We start from the raw sequence: 26,891 nt of genomic DNA, 5'->3' as shown, positions 1-26,891 counted from the left end.
ATTGCACAAAATTTGAGTGTTAAAAAATAAGTTATAGTACAGAGCCAGGGTTGGTGGCACACACCTGTAATCTTAACTAAAGTCTGGGGTGTAGCTCACTGGTAGAGCATTTGCTTAGCATGCATGAGACCGTGGGTTCTATTCCCTGAATTGCAAAACAAATAATGTCATAGAACAGAATAAAGAAATTAGAGTTATGAGTAGGCAGGGGAAAGAGAATTTTAACAGTCAAAATATAGGAAAGGTTGATATGTTAATTGGGCATAAGTGCATTTTTCTATATTCACCAACAAAAAGACTTATTAATATAGTCAAAAGTACTACATTATAGGACAGATAACTTCTTTCAGTGTTTTTTTAAACATTGAATTTCAGTAAAAATATTAGTTTATTTTCCATGTTTTTCTGAAAATGTTTGATTGCCTTTTCTTTACTTATCTGGTCATAGTAAAAAATAAAGGTTGGGAAATAGCTCATCAACTGTACCTTTTAAGGACCTACCTTACACTTTTGGAGCACAGATAGTGTTATAATTGCACTAAATATTCCCATTCAAAACAAGCGAGGAAGGAGTGACACATGAGTCAGTGGTCTATAGCAGTTTTCTAATTCAGCTGGACAAATGTGACATTTCCCTGCTCTAGGAATGGAGATGTGCGTTGATTTTGTCCTATTCTGCTTCTAGGCAGGTTTCCCTAATTCCCCATGCTTTCTTCATTTCTCTTTGCTTTTTCCTCTGAAAAGTATTCCTACTTTCCCATATCTTTTTTGGCCGTATCTAAAGAGGGCATGGAGGATATCCCTTTCTTAGTAGCTAAACACCTCTCTCAGCCTACATCCAGTTTATATAAAAGTTGTGAATCCATAAGTTTTTAAATTTTTAGCTTAAACATGTATTTTCTTTTAATGCACACTCACAGACTTTGTTGGTCTTTAAGCGTATCATGTTTTCATTTAATTCTGTGTGCCAAAACTTACAGAATTCTTTGAGAAAAGCCTCATTTTATAAACTTAATTCTACAGAATTCGGGCTTATCAACCTTCCATGAAACATGCCTAAATTGCTCCAAATCAGTGAAGGGAAGTACATTCTGTTCTTGGTGAACTTGGGCAAAGGCAGGGAGGAAGAAGTGTACACAAACCATACTGTCTTCCATGACTCATATTTGCCTTGCGGGTTTATTTTGTTTGTAGTATTTTAAAATATGTTTAATTTATTACTACATTTGATTTTCTAAAGATCACATATGTAGATACCGATTCTTGGATTCTTTTTTAAAATAGTGCTTCTGGTATTACATGGGGATGAATAGATGTCCATTTTAAGTAGGATATGCTCTGTCCAGTTTGTGTCGTACCCTTCTTGAGAATTAAAATTGTGGTTAATTGACTTGTCTGAAACTGTAAACCTAGTAATTGGCAAAACACTGATTAAAACTCAGGTTACATTCCCACTAACTTTGCCTTATAGAAAGATTTGTTGAGGGTTCCTGTTACATAGTAATTTAACTCTTTATTTTTTACTACAATATGACCAGGTAAGTAAATATTTAGTTTTTTTTTAAAGTATTCTTGGGCTGCTCTCTATCACAATTATTGAGGTCTTTGTGAAAAGTGCATATTCCTGGTCATCTTATCCATTTAAATTAGAGTCTCTGGGGAAATGGCCAAGGATTGTGTGTGTGTGTGTGGGGGGGGGGGTGCTGGGGAATGAACTCACGCCTTGTGCATATGAGGCAAGCACTCTATCATCTGAGCTATATCCCCAGCCCTCAGGACTAGGATTTTTATTTTAAAGAAGCTATTCATCTGGTTCTTTAAAATTAATTTTAAATTACTATATTTATACATAGTTAGTTTTCAGAAGAAAATTACTATGCTGAGTGAAGTACATCTGTTTTCATTTGTACATAATGTGGCTTCATTGCTCATCTACAGACACACCTAATTTTTTAGAATATACCTAGAGAATGAAGATTACTTCATTACCAGTTTTACCAATTACTAAGTATTACCAATTACTGACAATGATGGAGCAGAATTTTAGAACTGAAAAGTTTAATAGATTTCTTACCTACTTCGTTATTTGGTATTTTTTGCTTGTATTAAACCTAGGCATGCCATAAAAATGACCCTCTTAATTTCACAGTAGTCATTTAGAAGTTTGTTAGTGTATCTTAAGATAAAAGGAGAAACTGAAAATTATGATGATTATACTATTGTAATTTTATTTTACTCATATTCCTGTACTACAAAGAAATGTTACCTTTATTTTTCCATGTTTCATATGAGAATGATAATGATTATAAGAGCTACCTAACTAAATCACTAGTTCATATTTTTTAACATTGTATGTTTGTGTATTGTGTGTGTATGTGTAAGAGAAAAAGAAAGAGCAAGAGAAAGAAAGTGCAACCATGAGTATATTTTCATTTTATTAGACATTAAATCAAATATAATATTAAATTTTAAGTTTAGAAGAAGGATATATCTGGTTCTATTGCTATCGGATTGATAAAAAAATAATTTGTTTTTATTTTAGACAACCAGATGTTCCAATATTTTATTACAGTTGTACCAACAAAACTACATACATATAAAATTTCAGCAGATACCCATCAGTTTTCTGTGACAGAAAGGGTAAGTTGATTCTGATTGGTAAAATTATTTTTAAATTTCTTTGTTAGTGTTTTATAGCCCCCCAGGTACAAGGTTCAAATTTAGTTGGTTTCTTTTCTCATTTTAAAATTTGTAGGAATTTTGAAATGAATTAACATTTTATTTTAAGCCGAAAATTTATCAGAAGTATTAGTATATTCTAGAGTGAGAACAGAAGTTTTTTAAAATCTGAAATGTTTCTATTCAATGAAAACTTTGAATCATTAAACTATGATGACATCACTTATTCATAATGTCTTTACTCTTTTTAACATGTTTACTTTTATAATATTTTTTCCTCTATATTGTTCTTAATTGGCCAGCAGATTTTCTGATGTCTTCGCTGTTTATTTACTTTTAATATTTTCTTTTAGTTGTAGATGGACACAATATCTTTATTTTATTTATTTATTTATTTTTATGTGGTCTGAGGATCAACCCCAGTGCCTCATATGTACTAGGCAAGCACTCTACCACTGAGCCCCAACTCAGCCTTCTGTTATTTATTTTTTAGTAAATGTTCCTACCATGGAACATATGTGGTTCTTATACATCAGATAGCAAATTTAGAGGGCTTGCCTCCTCTAAGTTAGTGCTTTGTAGTTATCTGATAAAGTGTTGTGGAACCTCAGAATAGTGTGGTTTTATAAATAAATACTGACAATGATGGAGCAGAATTTTAGAACTGAAAAGTTTAATAGATTTCTTACCTACTTTGTTATTTGTTTTTTGTGGAGCTGCATATAAAAATCAGGGCCTTGCACATGCTAAGCAAGTACTTTTACCATTGAGCTACATCTCCAACCCTTATTTTCTTGTTTTTATATTTAAGAATTGTAAACATTCTAATACTAACATCAAGAAGAATTGCAAGACAAAAAATAAGTGCTTTTTAAAATTTTCTTTTCTTCATTTGTAGTTTTCTTTTTGTATACTTGTAACTTATTATGACCAGGTTCTTAATAATTGTAGAATTTTCCATGTTCTGAAATTAGGTGGGTTTTTTTAGGGGTGAAATTTTGTGTCTAAGTTTTCAAGTGGCTCAGGGAGAAAAACCAAGTATATATAATTGTGTGTATTTGTTTATTTTTGTGTGTATATACAAACTAGGTAAAATGTATATAAGTATATATTGTGCTTTTCAATATTTCTGTAAGAATAGGGAGATATTTTTCACCGTAAGATTAACAAAACATCTGGAAGACACTATAAGCTTTGGAGAAAACAGACACATGTATTGCTATGGGAATGTAAAGTGTCATAGTTTCTGTAAAAAGAAGTTTAGCACTATCTGCACAATGATGTATGCATTTATCATTTGACCTAGCAAACCCTTTCCTAGTAACTCTTTTTCAAGATACAGTGAGAATAATACAAAAGTGTTGAGTGTAAAGGTTATTTATTGTATTGTTATTTATAATAATAAAGACTAGAAACAACCCAAGCTGTACATCTATATAATAGAAGAACATGTATCTTCAAAAGGGAAGAATGAAAAAGATCTCTATATACTGATATGAAATTATACCAGAATATATTTAAAAATAACAAATCCAAATAAAAAGTAAAAAAAATATAGCTGGGCACGGTAGTACCTGCTTATGATCCCAGCAGCTCCGGAGGCTGAGACAGAAGGATGGTGAGTTCAAACCCAGCCTCAGCAACAGCGAGGCACCGCGTAACTCATGAGACCCTGTGTCTACGTAAAATACAAAATAGGGTGGGAAACTGGCTCAGTGGTTGAGTGCCCTGGGTTCAATCCCTAGTACCCCACCCAAAAAATAGGTATATATTAGAATCTCAGAGCATTTAATATTTAGAGGGATGTGAATACTGATATGATGACCAAATTAGTTGTGTTTCACTTGAGAAAAGAAGTGATGAGTTGGTAAAGTGCAGGATTGAGGGGTAGGGAAAGAGGGCTGATCTTTGGTCTTAGAACCCAAAGTAAATCATTAGTCTTTTGTTACATGGACATCGCAGTCTCTAACATATCCATATATGTGGTAACTTCAACACGATATTGAGCATTTCAGAGCTTTAAGGTAAAGTCATTATTAAACATTTGATCAGTAGCTTGTAAGGTTCTGTTGTGCTAATAATAGGGGAAAGGGTTTTGTAATGCTCCACATAAAAATGTTTGAATTTATCTTGGTAAATAATTATATCACTTGTATTCCTAAAAGCATACAGTTTAGTTAAAACTTCTACAAACAGAATCTGGCACAAAAGTTATAACGACACACTATGGTAGCATAGTGTTTGGAGCCATAATAGAAAATTATTAGTTTCCAAACTTGAGTTTTGAAGTATAAGCAGGATGGAATGAAATAGTTTTTTTTTCCTTAATGTTTACACTGGTAGATTTGTGATTCTAGTGGCATTCCTTTTTGTTTGTTTGTTTGTTTAAATCCTTTTAAAACTGAAACAGTTGTTCAAATATTATCTTTCAACTTAGTGCATTGTCTTTTTTTCATGTTGTGTAGTTCAAAATGAACAGCAGAAACTGAAATTATTTGCTTTTTTAAATTTGATGACATAAATGACAGGAAAGAAATATGATTATTTTGTAAATTCCTAGCAGATAAATACTACAAAACTATATCAAAATATAAACTTAGTTCTTATTGTTTTGGTCAATGAGGAACATGCTATTCAGTTGTAAGCTCTTGGACTCAGTATAAAACTCAAATGTAAGCTGACCTATTTGAGAAAATAGGAAAGAATGAGCCAGGTGTGGTGGCACATGCCCGTAATCCCATCACCTCCAGAGGTTAAGACAGGAAGATCACAAATTTGAGGCCACCCTCAGCATTTTAGCAAGACCCTGGCTTAAAAGATAAAAGGCAGGGCTGGGGATATAGTTTGATGGTAAAACACCTCTACCCTCCACCCTGGGTTCAATCCCCAATACTGCAAAAAAAAAGAAAAACTATAAGAAAGAATAATTTTGATCTTTTGATAGTTTCAGAAGCTAACCACACAAAGAATACTGAATAACTGTGTCTGAAGAGTTTAATCTGGTAGGATAATTCATAAAGAATTTTGAATGTCTTGTATAGTAGAGTTGTACAACTTAATACTGTCGATATATGTTAACATTCAGGTAACAAATTTTGTTTCTCTCTTCCTCCTTTTCCTCCCCTTCCTTTTAGGAACGTATCATTAACCATGCTGCAGGCAGCCATGGAGTCTCTGGGATATTTATGAAATATGATCTCAGTTCTCTTATGGTGACAGTTACTGAGGAGCATATGCCATTCTGGCAGTTTTTTGTAAGACTTTGTGGTATTGTTGGAGGAATCTTTTCAACAACAGGTTAACAGTCATTTCTCTGTCTTAATTTCTAAAAAAGTGTCTATTAATTACACTTAAGATACTTCTCCTTAAAAGGGGCAATATACACATTCTTATGTTTTAATATTTGAAGAACTTTTTGTTTAATGTTAATTTCAAACCTCTAAAATTATATTGACTCACCATTAAGAGTAACTAATTTCACAGCATTCACTAATTGAAGGGATATTTGGTAAGCTACAAATATCCTGGGGGTTAACAGGAGACAGAACTAGAATTAAATCAGCACATTTTTTGGTGGTAGCCTTGAATGAGTCACCTACCTTTTCTGGAATTGTTTTCTCATCTGTGAAAATCACAATGAAAGATATAAGTTGTAAGTGTAGTATGGAGTTAAATGAGAAAATGCATAGAAATAGTCACTTAAGTTCAAATTTCCTTTTCATTTAAGCTTTATGCTGTGTAAAATCATATCTTATGCTATTTTCAACTTTGTAGTATGTGGGATTTTTTTCAATCAATAATGTTTTGATTTTTGGCCCCAAATTCTGAAATTCTTTTAAAGATCATTTGCAGAATTGTAATGATGAAAATTTGAGATTTAAGCATAATAGGTAAAGTAGAGAAAAAGTTCACTTCCTTTTTCATCTTTAGTTCCTGTTTGTATTACATGGAGTTGAATGGTTTATATACTTGAAATCTTTTTTTTTTTTTGATACTTGGGATTGAACCTTTGGGTGCTCACCCACTGAGCCACATTCCCAACCCTTTTTATATTTCTCATTTTGAGACAGGGTCCGGCTAAGTTGTTTAGGACCTTGCTAAGTTACTAAGGATGGCCTCAACCTTGTGATCATCCTGCCTTAGATTTCCAAGTCATCATTTTTTTTTTTTTTTTTTTGATACCCAGGATTGAACTAAGGGGCACTCAACCACTGAGCCACATCCCCAGTCTTATTTTATATTTTATTTAGAGACAGGGCCTCACTGAGTTGCCTAGCGCCTCTCTTTTGCTGAGGCTGGCTTTGAACTCCTGATCCTTCTGCCTCAGCCTCCTGAGCCGCGGGGATTACAGGTGTGCACCATTGCTCCCGGCAAGGCATCATATTCTTAAGCATATTTTTTTAAACAGATGAATTACTTTTCTATGTAATTCCTTGTTTTGTGTTTTATTTAAACGTGTTAATAATTTATTTTCAAAATTATAGGGGAAAACCTTGAAAAGATTATGTCAAGGTCATGAATTATATGGCCTTATGATTTTGAAAAAACATTAATTTGTTTTTAAATGTATAATTATCTTCTTATTTATTTATTTTTTTCTTTTTGGTACTGGGGATTGAACCCAGGGGTACTTAACCACTGAGCCACATCTTCAGCCCTTTTTATATTTTTTTAGAGACAGGGTCTTGCTAAGTTGCTTAGGGCCTCACTAAGTTACGACTGTTGGCTTTGAACTTGTGATCCTCCTGCCTCAGTGTCCTGAGCTGCTGGGGTTATAGGCATGCCCAACTGTGCCTTACTGTCTGTCTTAGTTTTTAACCATGAAAGAGAATAATACAAACAACTTTGTTTCCTTCCTTAATTTATTTCATTATAGTTGAGTTTTTTATTCATGTATAGCAATTTCAGAATAATTTAAAAACATAAACATTTTTTGTTACAGGCATGTTACATGGAATTGGAAAATTTATAGTTGAAATAATTTGCTGTCGTTTCAGACTTGGAGCCTATAAATCTGTCCATTCTGTAAGTGATATTATATACATGGTGTTGATCTCTGAATCATAATATCATTTCTAAATCTAAATAGTCACTTTTTGTGCCTAGAAAGAATTACCCAAAATACAGCTTTGTGTTTAGAGAAAATAGTATAAGGAATAAAACTAATGATTTGGTCTTTTTTCTCCCTTTTCCCTTTAGGTTCCCTTTGAGGATGGCCACACAGACAACCACTTACCTCTTTTAGAAAATAATACACATTAGCAACTCCTGAGGGAAGGAGATAAACTTTTTGCCTGAGACATAAAACCTTTTTTAATAATAAAATATTGTGCAATACATTCAAAGAAAAGAAAATATGAGTGAGAACCTGGAAACACACTTATTTTAAAAAAGAAAAAAAAAAAGGGAAAAAAAAACAACCCAAACTGAAATCCTGTGTATGTTGTGTCTGTTACAAATGTCCTAGAAGAAATTATGCAGCTAATCAGTGAATAAGTCCATCTGGAGTATTGGTTTGAAGATGACTCCTTCTGATACTTTCACAACAAATGGACAGTGTTGAACTCAAAACTTACTTCTTGGTAACAAAGCCTGAAGGAAGGAAATGAAACCACATCTAAAGGAAAAGGCATTGATAACTGCAAATGTTTGCGTCCTTTTGTTTTTAAGAGATATGATGTGAGAATAAAAATATGTAAAACATATGGAAAACTAGTCTAGACTTTAAAAAATTGTGATCAGTTCACAATGTTAATAAAGAAAACAGGGACTAGTCCCTATGTTATAGCCATATTAATGTTAAGCCATATTGACAAGACCATTTTATCCAGTATTTTGGTCTTATGAAAGTAACTGCTATTCTTTAATTCTTGACGTTTATAACCATTCAAGGTAGAATCTTAGAAGACTAAGGTGAAATCTCCCAAGGGCAGATATGTAAGTGGTATGATATGTAACAGAGATATCATTCACAAATTGTATAGTGGAGACTTTAGGGAAAAGAAAGCACATTCTTTTTTTAAGATGCTGTTCCTTAATCTGATCATTATTTATTCGTATATTTTGAGTGATGGGGGTGAGAAAGGAAAAGATCCACTTCTGATGACAAAAATTATTAGTTTGTTAATAATAAGAGGAAAACCGGAGTATTTTATACATGTGATAAATGGGGAGCAGGGTAAATTTAAATAAATTAGAAGTATGAAGCAAATTTTAAGTATGACAAGATAATGTCAGGTCTCAGAGGTGCCATATTGAACAATGTCCGTTAAACTAAAAGCTGGATTATGAAGGAAATATTTCATTCAGTATGTCCTGAATGTGATTGATTTGTGTTAGGTTAAGGTTGTTTTTTTTTTTTTCATAACCTTTTAAGGGTTGGTTTTAAATTTCTAGAATATAAAAGATTAAAATAATGAAAGGGAGCTATCACGTAGGTGCCATTAAAACCTATATTTTGAATATGCATGTCAACATCAGTTTTCTTTTTATAATACTTAATAAGAGTAGAAGAGTCATCAGTCATTTCCCAAAGTTTAAATCATTTAAGGAAATGGGGAAACAAGATTCCAGGTAGGTAATGAGACTAGCAGAAGATTTTAGTCCTTAACAAATAGACTTAAACAACTAGATTAAAAATGGTGGTTTTAGAGAGTGGTGGGTCACAAGTTATAGTTTTTCAAGTGAAAAAGTTTTAAAGATAAAAGCTGTTTTTCTTTTTTTAGAATCAGAATATTTTTTATTTTGGTTAGAAGTGGAATCAGTTAGTAGGAAGATAGACTTCCTTAAAAAGAGGGTAAACCATAGAGAAATCCAGGTCAAAACTATTTTGCAGTAAGGCTTATGTAGAATGATATTTTGGATAGTTTGCCTAAAATAACAGAAGCATCTTTGTTTAAAATATACAGGATCACAGAGACCTAATGTTAACTGATAAATATAAGTGACATGTTTTAAAAGATTTTTTTAATTGAAAGTCCAAATAATGAACAAGCCTTCTTTGTGTTTTTTATTTCTTCTATTATTATTTGCAACAAAGGTGGGCTAGAAACTAATACAACATTTCTCAAAAGGAGATTAATTGGAGAGAATTAGAATTTTTGCTACTGACTTTAGACTGGTTGTTGGTCTTCCTAACCTGCTTGTCAGAAAATTCAATCAACTTTTGAGGTTTTTTTTTTTTTCATTTTTTTTTTTTTAATGGGAGGAAAGTGCTGATTTAGGGTTACTCTCAGGATTATAGTTGTTAAATACCTTTTTAAAAGATTTTTAAAAATTATTTTGTATTTATATGATTTTTAACTATTTCCATGTTTTCTAAATACCACATTAAAATTTAAATGAAATTAATCTGTCCCATTAAAACTGACTATAAAGGAATTTCATTAGTTCAAAATTCTGCTTTGCCATACATCTTCAGAGTTAAGATTTTCATCTGAAACTTCAAATAGAGGCATATTTTTTGGCATTGAAAAAATTAAAATTCTGTCCAGCTCTTTGAATGATGAAGTATAACTATGTATTAAGATTCCTTAGGTGTTTTTGTCCTCCCCAAGTGTTTCACTTTCATCCTGGAAAGCACTTTTCTGACCTACCAGTCATGCAACTTTCTCTATCTGTGGGTCCCTCTAGCCCTGATATTCAACTTTATTACTTAGTCCAATCCTCCTTTTCATTGTGTATTCATAATCTATTATGTATATGTTCCAGCATACATATTTTAAAAGTCAGGGACCTCAAATTATTTGAAATGTAATTTTTTAAACTGTGTTTTCATATATTAGCTATGAGGAAGATTAAATATTTAGGTGAATAATTCACCTCTGCAGTATCTGTACACTTCAGAACTACCTCTTCAGAATAGCTTAGCTCAATATTAATCAGAATTATTATCTAATAATTATGTAATTCATAAAATTACTTCTGATTCTCAGATGATTAATATACATTATTCTCCTGCACATTTTTGATAGAAAGCATTGTATTTTTATAATAATTTACTGCCACAAAATTTATAATCTATAGTTTTAACTTTGGAATTCATAAAGAAATGATTAATATTTTAATATTGGAAGTAAAGATATATCATGCTTTTTAGTCTTACATAATTTAAGTACTGGATAGTAAATTTATATGTAACTCTTCTGCATCAAAATTCAGTTTATACTTGAGGTCAAGGTGTATTTTTTAACCATTCAAAAATTACTTAAACCTGGGATCTTTACAATCTTAGCATGCCATTTAACCTAGTACTTTCCCTTCTCTCTTGAATTCTAGCAAACCAAACGGAGTCAACCTTTTTCACCACCATCAAAATAAAAATGGTGGTAAACCATATGTTTACTGCCTTATGCTATAATGCCTATATTAATACTCAAGTATTCCCTTATTGTGATGATATGCTCAAAATATATATCCCCCCCCCTTTTTGAAATATTTCTTAATGATGAAATCACCTTACATTATTGAAAAAAACTGCCTTAGATTTTTAAAAAATTTTATCCCAGGAACAGAACAGGAAACAGTGTCTCAAGTGCAAACATTTGACCCTAAATAAAACTACAAATTATAAAACATTTTCTTTGTTTTTTCAATCTTAGAAAATTAAGATCATGTACCTACAAATAAACCTCAATTCCTTATATTTAAACCTTTTTTTCTCATAGATAAACTACATGAATATTTAAATATCACTTGGTTATATTTGCTTTTACTCTAGATGGAGCTAAACTGCTATGTTAAAAGTGGAAGAGTGACCAAAGTTGAGCTAATTCATATAGGTCTGTAAAAATTTGAGTACAGATAAGATTACAATTGATAAAATATAAAACATTTAAGTAATTTTGTTTTGCAACTCCAAATAATATTGGATGTTTAGCCAAAAGAATTAAGTTAACTCTTCCAAATAGTATAACTAATGCAATTTATGTAGTAATTTTAAAACTCAGAAGGCATAAGGAAAACTTACACATTAATGAAAATTTTTTACCTCAGCAACAGTTTACATAAATATGTAATGAATGTATTGCAAATTCTTTGTATTCTTTTTTCAGGTAGTTGTCACTTTAGTAACTACCTTTTTAGTTTTTAATTTTATTTATTTTGCAATGTTGGCAATCAAACCCAGGCCTCGGAATATGTTAGCCACTCCCTCTACCACTGAGTCATACCTGCCCCCAACCCCTAGCTTTAATTTCTTTAAGGTATTTTTTATAATTCATCCAAGTTGCCATACCTCACATCTCTCCTCTGATATTCAATTCAAGATTAAAATAAGTGTTTTAGAATAGGGATTCATTAAAATGTATATCAATAAAGATATTTCTGCTATTTAAACTCAATTTCAGTTAAGCTCCTTTGCTACAACAGTAGCTGTACTTCTAGGGGATTGCTGTCTCTCAAACCAATAACATCTTAAAACCAGCAAGTGCTACTCTTCATTTTGTTAGTTTATGGAAAATATTTTTTCAAAGTAACCTAGGCAGTGAGATTTTTAAAACTTTGTAGGCATATGGGACAAATATTACTTCTTATCATAAATAGTTGCTTATATATTTCCAGATATTAGAAGGACAGTTCTAGAAAAGTAGCCATTTAAAATTTGCATATGATTCCTGTTAATTTAAAAATTGGTGTTTCTGGAAAGTTTAGTTGATCTAATTTTTATATTCTTTGTGAGATAACATGCTCTGGCTATGAGATTATTTACCTTGGAATTTATTTAAATGGGATGTTAACTAGAAATTAGGTTAGCATAAAATTTCTGTGAAAAGTTTACTAAGTTGTGTACCCATTTTTAATTTTTTCTAGTATTTTATTCTAGTATCACTACTATATTAAGTATCATGTGGGTGTAGAATATAGGGATTACCAAACTTCCTTTTAAACATAGGTACTTTTACTTTTTATTTGCTCCCCAAAGTAGAAGATTCTTTCCTATTGCTCCGAATATATTAGACATTCAAGTTATTGTTAATTGGTCCTGATATGAACTACTTATAGGGATTCTCTGTCATGCAGGTACCTTTTACTGCTGAATCATCACAAGAGCACTCAGTATTCCTGTCATTTATCTGATGCCACTGATAAAACATTCATGTAAATGTAATCCTACAAAGGGTATCAGAAAAAAAGTGAAGTATTGTGTACCTGTATTTTTATATTCATCCTATAGATATTCCTGTGGTTTTATTTGTACAGAGTTCTTTGAAAGGTTATTTCTTTTTTCTGGGGTGGGGTGCAGAGTGGTGTTATGTGATGATCTGCTATCATCTGCAGTTAAATAAATACACAACACTAGAAGAGGAAGTTTTTAATTCAAAGTTTTATTTAATCAAAAGTCAAAATGTGAGTACTTGATCAGTGGAGTTACTGAATTGATGCAGCATACAATGATCAAAAGATAGTAAATGCTTAGAATTATTGTGTTTAAATCCAATCCATTGAACTTTATCTTGATTTCATATTTTTACTGTATCCATAGTTTGTATTACTGTAATTCAAAAGTATCATATAGACATCTCAAACTGGTGTTTTGTTTCAGAGCTGAGTTGTCTGCCATAGAAAGTAGTCCCTAGATCTTATGTCAAATTGGTAAAAATATTGCCCAGAAGAGTTTCCCCAAAATGCCCTTTATGATACTGCCGTAAGGCCTTATATATTTCAACTACCAGAATGTGCCTTTTTGAATATTACTAATTAATTATTTCAGAAGGTGAGCATAAATGTAACTGCTATTCTTTATTAACTTTTTCAACTAGTTGTGTGGTGATGATTACTTTTTAGATCCCAAAAGTCATATTTGAATAATATTGTTTTTAGCATGAAGAAAAGTAATCAACATGCACTCTCAAATATGAGAAAAGTTGGGATAACAGTTATGTGAGAGCATATAAAGATTTTACTAATTTGTATTATATAAAACATTTTAGGCAAAAAAAACCTCTCTAAACTTAATGAAATCCACTTTTCTGCTGTACATTGTACAGTCAACATTGTATAATTGAAATAATCAAGATACTAATAAATCCTCTGGTGATCACAGAAGAGTAATCTTCCCCACTTTATATAAGAAAACAAACTAGATTTTAAATTTTTATTTGAAATTTTGCTTTCATCAATGGCAAAGATGAGGTGACTGGGTTTTTAAGATTTTGGTCTAGGAATTTCCTTCCCCTTTAGCCACTCAAATAGATGCCTAATGAGTGCAATAAGCTTAAATATAAGGGCTTTGGCAATTTTAATCAATAAGCAGGAAACTCACAAGAAAAGATTATCCATAAAACTGGTGATTAAATAGTAGTTATCAAAATTTTATGAGATGTTATTATTAATGTTGACTTGAAAGCATAGTGAGACTCTCCAATGCAAATATGCTTAAGTCCTCATTCTATACACAATTATTTACACTTCTTGATTTTTTTTTTTTAGTTTTAAGAAGTGGATATAGTTAAGAAAAATGGTAAATGTGAACTCACTTTTCTGATTCTACTCCTTAACCAGGACTCTGTTACAGCATAGAAAAGAAGGAGAGCCACTCCAGTGAGGAATTGTTTAACTTACAGCATTTGTGAGGGTGTTGAGATGACAATTCCTCTACTTGTCTTGTGTTCAGACCTTTCTCCCAGTTACCCCAGTATGTTTCCAGGGTTAGTACTGCCTTAGCTTATTTTGGCTTCTCCATATGTTCTTCCTTGCTTATTGAGTTGAAATTAATCCTCTCAAAGAGAAAAGCTAAATAAGAAAAGTGGGAGCATTTTCACATTGAGTATACAAGAGCCTAGACTAGAGTGTTAGGAAATAATCTGGAAGTAATTTTTTCCTAAAATATGTATGGCTATAGTCTAGTTTGTGACTTTCCTTCTTTCATGGAAATAAAAATAGACAGTTAAGAAATAGTGATGAATATGTAACAACATATTTGACATATGTCAGCTTGGACATGTTCCTTGTTACTTCCTAATCTTGAGAACCACAGTTTACTGTTTTGAGAGGTATCCGAGAGGTTCCAGATAAAAGGTGAATGTTGAATGTTCTTAGATCTTTAGCGTTCTGGATGCCCTAAAGTAGGAGAGGAACTTATAACAGAAGCTCACAATGAAGAACCACATATTCCGGGCCATTTGAGATCTTGCAATGAGAAGGCACCAGATGATAAGAAAGAGGGCAGTATTAAAGAGGTAGTGAATATTTCGGAGCCTGGGGAAGAGACAGACATAACCAAAGTTAACATAGTACAAATACTCAACTGTGTGATCTTAAGCATAAATGTCTTTTCCTGGTTGTAATCAGCAAATATTAAGTAGAGTATGTGGCATGATTTGATGGCTTTTTGGTTTCTGTATCTTATTTCCACAACATTCTGAATAATCATTTCTCTAACTAGATTCTCTTTGCTCATCTCTATTTTTAAGCTATTTTACAAACATGACCAGTATAATCTTTCAAAAATATATTTGACTTTATTACCATATCATAAATCTTCACTGGTTCTTGTTTACCAGAGGATAAATTCTAAAGTTCTTGGCCTGCTTTTCAGATTTCCTTCCTGTTTATAATCTGCTTTTCCATTCTTATTATTTTCTGCATTGCTATTATTATTTGTACCTCCAGGATTATGGCTGAAAGAAATGTAAGGAAGTTGAAGGAACTGAAGAGTAGCTAAGTGATTTCTCTTGGATTACATATAATAATCAGATCTCTTGCCTTTGGAATTTTTTTTATATCACATTATGATAGGGTGTGGTAAAAGAAATAGAAACTTGAGTTTAAATCTGGCTCCTGTACTAAGGAGGTGTTACCACGGATAAGTTATTTGCCTCTTTGATCTTAAATACTTTCGTGATAAAAATGGGATAACGAAAATAATACCTGCCTCATAGGGGTGTAGTGAAGTCTAAATGAAGCAGTGTATTATTATAGGGCATAGTATGGAACACAGGACTTGCAGAAAGTGCTCAAGAAAAATTAATTCCTCCCTTTCCCTTCTCAAATTCTATCTGGTACAAAGTGACATACACAATAGATGCTCCATAAATATTACCTGAGTAATTATGCTTACCTTTTTAAGTGTTGCTTTGCTTCTGGGATCCCAGCCATATCTTCTTTCAATATGTATTTCTTAACTCCCAAAACATAATTTTCAATGTATTCTAGCCAGTTCAACTGGCTCACATCAAAATTGAATACCTGCAAGGCAAGAGAGATTATGCATTGCCAGAATTGCACAGCTGAATAGGCACTTTGTCCACTTGATGAAATTTCTTTTACATAAAGGAGTGACACTCAGTTATAAGAGACAGGTTGGACCCCCCCCCCCCACAAACCCTTTGATAATTTGGAGCTGTTACTCAAAAGAACTGATAATATAGAGCACCATTTACATAAGACTATTTAAACAGGGACCAAGCCAAAACAGTTGGCATTCAGGAAGTCTTGTGAGGAAAATTTAAAAGAACTGGTATTAAGTGTTATGGTTTTGAAATAAGATGTCCCTCCAGAGCTCTTGTGTTTCGACAGGAATATTCAGAGGGGAAGTAATTGGATTGTGAAAGCTGTAACCTAGCCAGTCCATCCTAGTTTGAACAAACTAGGTAGTAACTGTAGGCAAGAGAGACATAGTTGGGGGAGGTGGGACACTGTGACCCTGTCCCCTGCCCCCCTATGCTTCCTTTCTCTTTACCAGAAGCAGCTTCCCTTAGGAATGCCCTTCCCCCCATGAGACCTCTGAAAATGAGCTCCAAAATAACTTATTTAAGTTATTGTTGCCAGGTATTTTGATCACAGCAAAACAAAGCTAATACAATTTGGTGAAAGCTTATGATTGGCTTGGTATGCTTTTTCAAGTAAATGATGAATGATTATTATAAATATTAATGGGATGACATGTTAGTGACTGAAATATAACTTATATATCTTTCCCATACCTCTTAAATTTTAGCATTGTTCCCTTGGCCTACTATTCTTTCTTCCATTACTACTTCATTACATAGATGAGATTAAGTAACCCATTCCTTAAAGCTTTTTATATTTAAGAAGTTAGTGGTAAAAGAAAAGAGATGAAGGAAGATGGAGGGCAGAAGGAAAAGGAAGAGATTTATTTAGGGAGAGAGTGTTGCTACATAGAGATAGACACTGTAAATAACAATAAGGAAAGTTTAAAAAAGTTTTGCATCAAAGTGTATTTTCTATTTGGTTTGTTACTGAAAGCTAGTGTAAAGTTTTGAATTGCTTCCAACAGATTTTTATCTCTGCTCCATTTTGAAAGTAATGCTGTGGTGTGGCAGGATCATGAGGACCAGCTTCCTACAGACAGCCCTAGGATGGGTTGAGAAGGAAAACATCAGGTCATCCATGAGCCATCCATACATCTTTTCAAAATCTCCATAAAATGAGCTTAACTAGAAAAATAGAGGAAAAGAGCTTCAAATATAATAGATAATTTTGATTGAATATAAAGAATTTGGGGCAATAAAACAGCAGGAAGAGTGTCAGGAAGATTGTAGTAACTCTGGAAATATTTAAAGTGTTAGGTTCTTCTTGAGTGGTTTGAGTATGATCCTGTTGAAAAAAAGATTGCGTTAGATAATCACTGGTCTTCACACTGGGTAGATTTAATTTTGAAGGTTTTTATTTAGTATATTTGAGAAGAATGGCATGAAAAATGAACTTATGCTAGCATTAAAAAAAAAGTTCAATATTTTATAAATCTTAGCAAGTGGAGTTTCTTTAAGCAGTCTAGTCTTCCCCATAAGGAGCTTTCTCTTCCTTGGATGTATAGCAGTCTCAGATCACTTTTTGCTTAATAAAATCCTATTAGTAAAGAATTTTCCTCTGGGCAATGAAGCTGAGTTGCCTGATTAGATTTAACTGATTAAACTCCCATTGAGACCTCACTAGAAAGGACTTTAATCTTAACAGCAAAACATTTTAATTCAAATAAACGATGTTCCTGAAACAACAGCTGGCACAAGATGGGTATTCAGTAAGTACTGGCTGAATATATAAAAGAATTGCAGTTTAGTAAAATTAATGTTATTCTTTGTGTGTGTGTGTGTGTGTGTGTGTGTGTGTGTGTGTCGCTGGGGAGCAAAACTAGGGCTTTGTGCACTCTGCCACTGAATTACATCCCTAGCTCCTTAATATTAATTTTAAAAAAACAAATGTTCGGGCTGGGGATGTGGCTCAAGCAGTAGCATGTTCACCTGGCATGCACGGGGCACTGAGTTCAATCCTCAACACCACATAAAAATAGAATAAAAGATATTGTGTCCACCTTAAAAAAAACCTAAAAAGTAAAAAACCAAAGGTTTATTTTTGTTACATAGCATTTTTGTTTGTTATTTGATGTTTATATAAGGTTTCTATGAATATTACCAAATTAAACTTAGTTTCCTTTTTATTTTTAGACAACCTTTCCTTTTTTTCAACAGCCTTTAATGGAGGCATAGATTGTTCTAAATAAAAGGCATAAATTGTCAAGATCAAAAAACCAATCACAACTAAAAGTTGAGTTTATTGACTTTAAAATGGCCACAGGGGAGGCTGAGGCAGGGGGATCATAAGTTCAAAGTCAGCCTGGCAACTTAGTAAGACTGCCTCAAAAACAAATAAAAATTGCTGGGGATGTTGCTCAGTGGTACAGCACTTGCTTAGTGTGCACAAGGCATGCATAAATGAATGAATGAATGAATGAATGAATGAATGAATGAATGAATGAATGAATGAATGCCAGCTACCAGTTTCTGAAAATCTCTTGGGCTTTATGATTAGTGGTTTCCCTATATCTAGGATACAATAAAATTCTAAAGAAAATTAGTTTGACATCTTAAGGATTTAGTAGTTCTCTAGGGCTACTTAATCCTCATCTTTTATATGCAAATAAAAATGTTATATATTAATCACAGAAAACCATCTTAGACCTGGGAGGGAGGTGAGTAAATATTAATATCCTTAGTTAACATTATGAGCATTCAATGAACATTTATTTAATGAATGAACTCTTTGCTGATTTATTATCCATATTGCTTTTTGTTAATATTCTCCACTTTCACAGAGGAACATGATCAGAAATAACCTTTTCCCGGAGCTGTTACTATGTTTGCTTTAGAGATATTATCCATTATGTCTTAGAAAACCATGATAGGAAACCCTTTATAAACACTCGTTAGATATTAAATATAAGAGAGCTTTGCTTTAAACATTAGTATATTTTCACCTTTGGGACAAGGAATTTCATGTTCACTTTGTCACCAGAAAGCTCAAGAACAAATTCCCTGCCTCAAGAACAACTTCCCTAGCAACTTAGTAGGATCTAAAAACATTTTTGTTTTTTTCATTCTTAGCCATAACACTCTGACTTGTATTGGCTTGTATTTCAACTAGTTTGGTAGTTCATTTCATTTCTATTTTGTTCTTTTATTGTATGTATTAATTCAAGTTTTCACAAGCCTTTGTAAAATTTGAAGTGCTAACAAAGAGCACATGAGGTTAACAAGTTCCATAGCACTCCATAGACTTGTCCAGAAATTGAATTGCTTTGGGGCTGGGGTTGTACCTCAGTCAGTGGCAGAGAGCTTGCCTCACATGTGTGAGGCACTGGGTTCGATTCTCAGCACCACATATAAATAAAAAATAAATAAAGGTCCATCAACAACTAAAACAATATTTTAAAAAGAAGTTGAATTGCTTTCAACAGTAGTTCCATTATCACTTTGTTGAGTATGTTTGTGGTTATCACTAAATATTTATTCATTTATATAAATAGAGACTTTTATTTTTATACTGTTTCACACTACTGAGTTAGATTTCAGTGAAGTTCTAGTTCGGGATTTTTTATTCCATCAGCAAATCAAACTGAATTCCGAGCCACACTGGAATTCAGTAATTACATTTAGGATTATTACCTTTGTTAAAATATTTTGAGAGCATGGTCAAATCCACTGAAACTATTCCCATACACATTTTTAGTCATTTTAGGTTGAAACTTACTATTTCAATGCTGTCAAGTACAAAATAAATAGAAAACATTTTTAAAACAATTGTTTCTTAGGAGAAAATGCCAATCATTAGAGAGGAAGTAAAAACTTTTAAAAGTTTAGTTAAAACTTTAGTAATGTCATAAGGATATGCTCAGGGAAAATGAAACCTAGGACATGTACAAAGTACAAAAGACTTCTGCGTTTGTGAATTTTAGAATCTGCAGAGGTTTATCCTTTGTGGTTGTTAAGAAACTAAGGAAATAAGTGATGCTGATACCAAAAAGAGATGGCCTATCTTAAAAATTAGAATTGCATTGTGGAAGAAAAATATTGCAGGAAGGAACACTGAGTGTCAGAGATAGGGCCATACTGGTGGGGTGAAATTTAGATGAGATAGAATGCATAGTGTAGGGGTTAGTTTTATAAAGATAAGAACGGCTGGGCACGGTGGTGCCCATGTGTAATCCTGGCAGCTCAGGAGGCTGAGGCAGGAGGATTGCAAATTCAAAGCCAGCCTCAGCAACTTAGTGAGGCCCTAAGGAACTCAGCAAGACCTTGTCTCTAAATAAAATATAAAAAAGAGTTGAGGATGTGGGTCAGTGGTTGAATGCCCCTGTGTTTAATCCTCAGTACCAGGGAGAAAAAAAAAAAAAGAAAGGAACTGTAGCTGTGGAGATGCAGATCAATTTTAATTTGTCAAGTATAGTAGATGAAAGAGTTTATGAACAATAAAAATGAACAATAAAATCATTTTTTATTGACAGCATAGTACATAGGGGAAAGTCAGAGATAATGAGGGCTTGTGGTGAATATGACTGCTGAGGGTTGAAAAAAGAATTTCAGGATGGAAGTACAGTAGACGAAATACATCATTGCAGAGCAACAGTGGAAATCTAACTGAAGTCCAAGAACATAGGTTTCTTACCTCCATTAAACTTATTTCCTTTCACTGTGTCTGATTTTCTTAGGAAAAAAAATTATCTGTGTATATAACCAAAACTTCCTCCATTGACTGTATGAGTTGAATAATCCTAAATTCCAAATGAGTAAGATTCTCCTGTTGTCTGCACCAATGCTGTACTTACTCTCTGGTCCTCAGGACTCATCTCTGACATCAGCATTTCTGTATTGTATGTGCTCCATTCCCAACTCCGGTTGACGAAGTACTCCAGCATGGAAATAGTTCTTAAAAGCCGATCCATGAGCTTTGTCATCCTAAGGATGAGATCAATTAGAAGCAGATATCAGTGCACCACAGATGGCTACTATATTGGGATGACACTATATTGGGATGGATGACAAATTTCATTGAAGAAAAATCTTATCCCTCTTCTTTTTCTCCAATTCGTCATTAAAATTCTTAATCTTTTTTTTCTTCCATCTTAACTCTGTTGAATGAAGGAAAGGGAATGAATTTAAAGGAGATTCCTCTATCAGGCATTTTAATACCAAAGTCTTCTTTCTGCCATCTCTTTCCTAAGAGTAGCAAACTTACTTTTAACACAGCCTGCTATACCCCCCTAAGGACACACTGTTCATTTTTTGAATTCTGAGGGAGACAGTTGGAAAACTTATTTCTCTTTATTGTATGTTCTTGGATTTTTTTAAAATAAATAGTCTCTGAGATCTTAGTATATAACTCCTGGATAGAAGCATTGACCATATTAGCATCTGGGGAACTAAAGCATTTGCCAGTTGTAATGCAGACCTAAGGAGAAAAGAACCCACTCTTGATAACCTGAATTATGCACAGCACTGATACTTCTAAGAAATATTCTCTCTGCTATTTTGCATAATAGTATCTTTATGAATAAATATTTGCATTTTCATAAATAGGTAGCATAGACTTAAGACTGTGTCAAAGCCAATATTACAACTTAGTTTTGAACAACCTCCAAAAATCTCTGTGCAATCTCATAACCTTCTATCTCATCACTTGAGGTAATTTTCCAATTCCAATTCTTTGTGTGAATCTTCCAAGTTTAATACAATTAGCAAGAAACTTTCATATGTGTTATTATTTGATCCTCACAATACTACTACGAGGTCATCAACATTGATATTACTTATATTCACTTCATAGAAAGATTATGTTCAAAGTGACATTGCTAATACTCCAACTTAGTTCTTTGGATTATAAAGCATTTGATTTTTATCTTAATTAAACCAATCTTCATAATAGTGATTACTGTATTCAATGCAGTAATGAGTTATGGTGCTATTTTGGGGATTTGGTTTTATTTTTGGTTAAATTCTAAAGCCTGTGTACCCAATGACTCATGGGGTACTTCTCTCACTGTATTATGGAAAATTTCTTAAACAGAAGGTATATATCATTGTTCTTTGACTCAAATACCATAATAGAGTTCCATTTAACTGTAATTATATAAATCTCTGTCCCAACTCTGATACAATTGATGTGATTTTAATAGTTGCACTTTAATTCTAAAAAATAATAGTCATACATACAGTATTATCATTGTATATATAGGACTATATTGACCTAATGGTATTTATTTTTTTAGGAAAAAAAAGAATTTATCACTCTAAGGTAGAAAAGTTTTTCTTAATAGCTAAAATACAAAAATGGTAAAAGAAAAGAATGATTTATTTTACCTCATAAAAATTTAAAACATCTTCAGCAATAATAGAAATTATTATTCTAAACATTTTGATGTAAAGTCCTATAAAATAGATATGATCACTATCCTCTTTTTACAGAAGAGGAAGTTGGGACTTACAGAAATGAACTAATTTTAGGGCCTTTATGCCACAAAACAAAAGAACCCATTTCCCACCAAAATTACAGTTTGGTTTCTTGCAAACAAAACACATAAGGATTTTTATTGTCTTTTCCTCCTGTGTTTTTATTTTTTACATACTGAACTTTCTGCTATTTATCTAAGCCTTTTAACCCTGACTATTTTGAACGTTTTAGCATTTCTGCTGTAATTTTTTTTTTTACTTTTTATATTTAATAAGCCCCATTCAAGGGCTGAGGCTATAGCTCAGAGGCAGAGCATTTGCCTAGCATATGTGAGATACTGGGTTCAATCCCTAGAACTGCATAAAAAAATAAACAAACAAAATAAAGGCATGCTGTCCGTTTTTACCCCCACTCTCCCAACAAAAAAGCCCATTCAAATATTTCCCTTATAGTCACATGTCCTTATACTTCAGTAAAGAGCTGAGTTGTGAGCTCTAAATGGAGTCTCTGAAAATATGGACAAGCTACAGTGGCTAAGTTTGAGTCATTTGCTCTGTTAAAAAGGATGAAAATTAAGCACACTGAGAACCCCCTAACCCTAATAAAGGATAGTAAAGAAGCCAATACAGTTCATGGTCTAATTCTTGATCACAGGCTTGACTTGGTAATTATAATAATGATGACTTCTCATTACTCCAGTGAGACAAAGAGGTAAGGGATAAGTCCTCTGTCACACTGCTCATGGCTTAGCTTCAGTACACTTTGTTCCCCCTAATTCCTTCACAATTCACAATACTGGCAATTGAGACTCAGCGTTCTCTAAACCCTTCCTCTGACACTTCCTTTGAGACTATTCAAATTCTTCCCTTAGCTTCTCTTTCCTTGATTTTAAATTTGGGATGATGAGAATGTCTTCTCTGAGATGTGAGAGTGGAAATGGGATCATCATGATGCTGTCATCCTTCCCCCCAGAAGTGCCACACAGTAAGCTCTCAGAAATGATATTGTCGTCGTTACTGTGTATTTTAAAATGATTTACTTGAAACATTCCAGTGACAGAGTCTCCGTTGCTTTACTTTTAGTGTGGATGATGACTTGCTAAATTTATCAAGCAAGTTCTTATTTATTTATTTATTTTATTAGTTCTAATCAGTTTTACATGACAGTAGAAAGCTCTTCAATTCATCGTATACAAATGGAGCAGAATTTTTCACTTCTTGGGTTGTACGTGAAATAGAGTCACACCATTCGTGCAATCATACATGTACCTAGGGTAATGATGTCCATCTCCATTCCACCATCTTTTCCACCTCCTTGCTCCCTACCCCCCTCCCCTTTGTCCCATCCAAAGTTCCTCCACTCATCCCTTTTCCACCCACCCTGCCCCCATTATGGATTAGCATCTACTTATCAGAGAAAACATTCAGGCCCTGGGTTTTTGGGATTGGCTTATTTCATCAAGCAAGTTCTTTAACTTCCTTCATAATGGCAGGCAGGAGATTTTTAGGTTAGCAGTAGTTTATGGTTTCTCACTACTGCTGCCTTTTTGTCCCAAAAGTGTGTGTGTGTGTGTGTGTGTGTGTGTGTGTGAGAGAGAGAGAGAGAGAGAGAGAGAGAGAGAGAGAGAAAGAGATACATTCAGCATCCCCTTTGATCCTCAGCTGAAGCTGGGCTAGAGACTTTCAGGCCCTAATTTCCAGCGCAGTGACACTCTTAAAGCCATTTGCACAGCTGCTCACCTGGGCTCCCTTCCAGTGAGTCGCAGATAGAAGTCATAGATGATGGCAGGGGCCCGGTGGCTGACCGCATTCCAGCAGGAGGCTGTGAAGTAGTTGGTTGTGAAGTCAGCATTTGGCCTCCTGAATGCTCTCTCAAATGGGGCTTTTTCAAAAGTTGCCAAGACTTGTAATCCTGGCAAAAAAGGAGAGTTAGGTACTAAGTTTCCAAATATATAAACCCATTAAAGTGAAAGATGTTTACAAAATAATAAAGACTACGGATTTGCTGCAAAGAATCAAGAATCAAATTCTAACAAAAGTGAAGACTTTTATGTTGGGCAGATGGCCATCTACAAACTTAAACAATATGAATGGGTCAAGAATTGGCTCCTTTTCTTGAAATATTTACTCAAAACAAATACTTGGGGAACTAGAACTAGTTTGAGTCAATACAAGGAAGAGCTTCAATGTCAAGATTACTTCATCTCTTCTGAAAGAGAACCTAGGGACCACGTATTCCTTAGTTGAATTATTACTTGCAGAACCATCAGGACAGTTTCTTCCTTTCTTTCTTCTTTCTTTGGTGCTGGGGATTGGACCCAGAGGCACTTCAACACTGAGCTACACCCCAGCCCTTTTTATTTTTTATTTTGAGATAGGGTCTCACTAGGTTGTTTAGGGCCTCACTAAATTGCTGAGACTGGATTTGAACTTGCAATCCTCTTGCTTCCATCTCCTGAGTCACTAGGATTACAGACGTGTGCCACCACACTTGGCAGGAAAGTTTCTTAATGGGTTACAATTTCTCAAAGTTAAACTTTCTCAATAAAGAAAATATAAAGGTGGGATTCCCTTGCATTGGTTCACTTTAAATACTACAGTCTTACTTCTTTGGTATTCTACTTTGCTGGAAATATGTTAGATTTAATTTTCCACTATTGTCTCCAAGTTTTTTTTAATAAAAATCTTTTCATTTTACCTTATTATTTAGATTATACTTAGTTGAAAAACTTTGATGCACATTTGTCAATTCAATAGTTCTTCTCAAAAATATTCACTTAAATCCAATTTGAATTTATGTAGAGTTTTTCGAAGAATGTACCTAAGCTCATTATTCAATGATAATGAAGCTATCATTTATTATGGTAATGTGATTATTGCCTTTCTTCAAAAGATACCACCTAGAAATCTATATGAAAAATATACACCCTATACAGAAGGGAAAAATCGGGCCCATAGGCTTATTTACTTGAAAAAGAAAAATAAATAAAAAGGTCATACACATGTAGGATAATCTAATATTAACACCAACTTTCTAATCTACATATCCATATACATTTCCACTCAGATATATAATAAACATCCATAATTTTGTTTGTGTGTTTTGGTGCCAGGTATTGAACCCAGGGGCACTCAATCACATCCCCAGGTCCTTTTATTTTCTATTTTGAGACAGGGCCTCACTAAGTTGCTTAGGGCCTCACTAAGTTGCTGAGGCTGGCCTCCAACCTGTGATCTTCCTGCCTCCTGCCTTGGAAGAATTTTGATTGCTCTTATTTGAAACACAAATAAGTTTCAATTTAAATGTAAAATCAAATTAATCGGTAATAGTGTCCAGATATATTGTATTAAAAAGAATGCTAATACAGAGTCTTGGCACTGGGGGAAAAGGATGTTGTGACCAGCTGACGTCTGCCATGGTGTGAGGGGACGAGAGAAGGCACACATGCCAAGTATGTGTCATTCTTGGGAAGGCATTCTTCAAGTCAAGCCTATCATACAATAAGCCACAGCGTCTGGCTACTCTACAGTAATAATCTGGGACCACTCAATGGAATGTGTAGAGATAATGTCACTGATGGAACAGGGAAAGGGAGAGATGTATTAGTGAGGACTGAAGCATCCTTCAGGGTAGCTAAACCCACATTTCTTACCCTCTGCCATCATTAGATGTTTACATGTATTTCCATGGATTTTATTCATTGAATAGATCCAATCCCTTACATGTAGACCAATCAATAAAGTTTATTATGGGGCTTCTCACAGTGGATTTCCACACCATCAATACTCATATGGATGCTATTAAAAATATAGGTACCATGGGCTGGGGCTATAGATAAGTGGTAGAACATTTGCTTTGCACATGTGAGGCACTGGGTTTGATTCTCAGCTCTGCATATAATAAAGGTCCATTAACAACTAAAAAAAATTTTTAAATATAGCTACTATGACATTGTGACATTGCCTACGATCTTGTCCCAGGATCCAAGAAAACTGACGTTTTTTTTTAATCTCACAGAAATTCGTACCCATTTTTTTTTAAATTAGTTTTTAGTTGTGGTTGGACACAATAGCTTCATTTCATTTATTTTTTTGTGGTGCTAAGGATCGGAACCCAGGGCCTCCCAAATGCTAGGCCGGTGCTCTACCACTGAGCCACACCCCAGCCCTCATACTCATTTTTATGAGTTACTAGTGGAGTGGTTATTCTCACTGAAAAGGGTAAGATATGTTATTTGCACTGAAAGGGGTAAAAATGATTTAGATATTGTCTAAACAACTGTATATATGGTGTAAAGAGCTCTGATAATAGTAGGTAATTTTATTTTATTTTCACAGAAGTAATAACTTTGCAACTAGAATGGCACAACTGAGCACTCTGAATTAGAAATCAGATTCTAACCAATGAAATACATTTGATTTTTGCTTTTACTTTGTCTAGTATCTAAACAACAGCTAGATAGATGATATAAACTTTCAGACTTTCTTCAACATTAAAATTGAATCAATTTCAAGATATTTTCAGGA

General features: G+C 33.4%; 2 protein-coding genes across 5 annotated transcripts in view; one reads left to right on the top strand and one right to left on the bottom strand.

The window, feature by feature from the left end:
* ERGIC2 (ERGIC and golgi 2) overlaps positions 1-8,391 on the top strand; it is a 35,582-nt gene extending 27,191 nt beyond the window's left edge. For both annotated transcript variants that reach the window (XM_081311168.1, XM_081311167.1), the window contains exons 11-14: positions 2,543-2,640; positions 5,814-5,976; positions 7,622-7,704; positions 7,879-8,391. In XM_081311168.1, the coding sequence (XP_081167294.1) occupies positions 2,543-2,640; positions 5,814-5,976; positions 7,622-7,704; positions 7,879-7,941 (407 nt within the window). In that variant the 3' untranslated portion in view covers positions 7,942-8,391. The remainder of the gene's footprint in view (positions 1-2,542; positions 2,641-5,813; positions 5,977-7,621; positions 7,705-7,878) is intronic.
* Positions 8,392-9,025: 634 nt separating this feature from the next.
* Positions 9,026-26,891, bottom strand: part of FAR2 (fatty acyl-CoA reductase 2) — a 155,206-nt gene continuing 137,340 nt past the window's right edge. For all 3 annotated transcript variants that reach the window (XM_081311165.1, XM_081311164.1, XM_081311166.1), the window contains 4 exons: positions 24,105-24,276; positions 20,744-20,873; positions 15,740-15,867; positions 9,026-14,877 (listed from right to left, as the gene is read on the bottom strand). In XM_081311165.1, the coding sequence (XP_081167291.1) occupies positions 14,715-14,877; positions 15,740-15,867; positions 20,744-20,873; positions 24,105-24,276 (593 nt within the window). In that variant the 3' untranslated portion in view covers positions 9,026-14,714. The remainder of the gene's footprint in view (positions 14,878-15,739; positions 15,868-20,743; positions 20,874-24,104; positions 24,277-26,891) is intronic.

Source organism: Spermophilus citellus (genome assembly GCF_964194105.1).
Source record: "Spermophilus citellus genome assembly, chromosome: 10".
In the NCBI taxonomy this organism is placed as follows: domain Eukaryota; kingdom Metazoa; phylum Chordata; class Mammalia; order Rodentia; family Sciuridae; genus Spermophilus; species Spermophilus citellus.
Note: the sequence above shows the minus strand (reverse complement) of the source record. Positions and strands in the feature narration are given on the sequence as shown.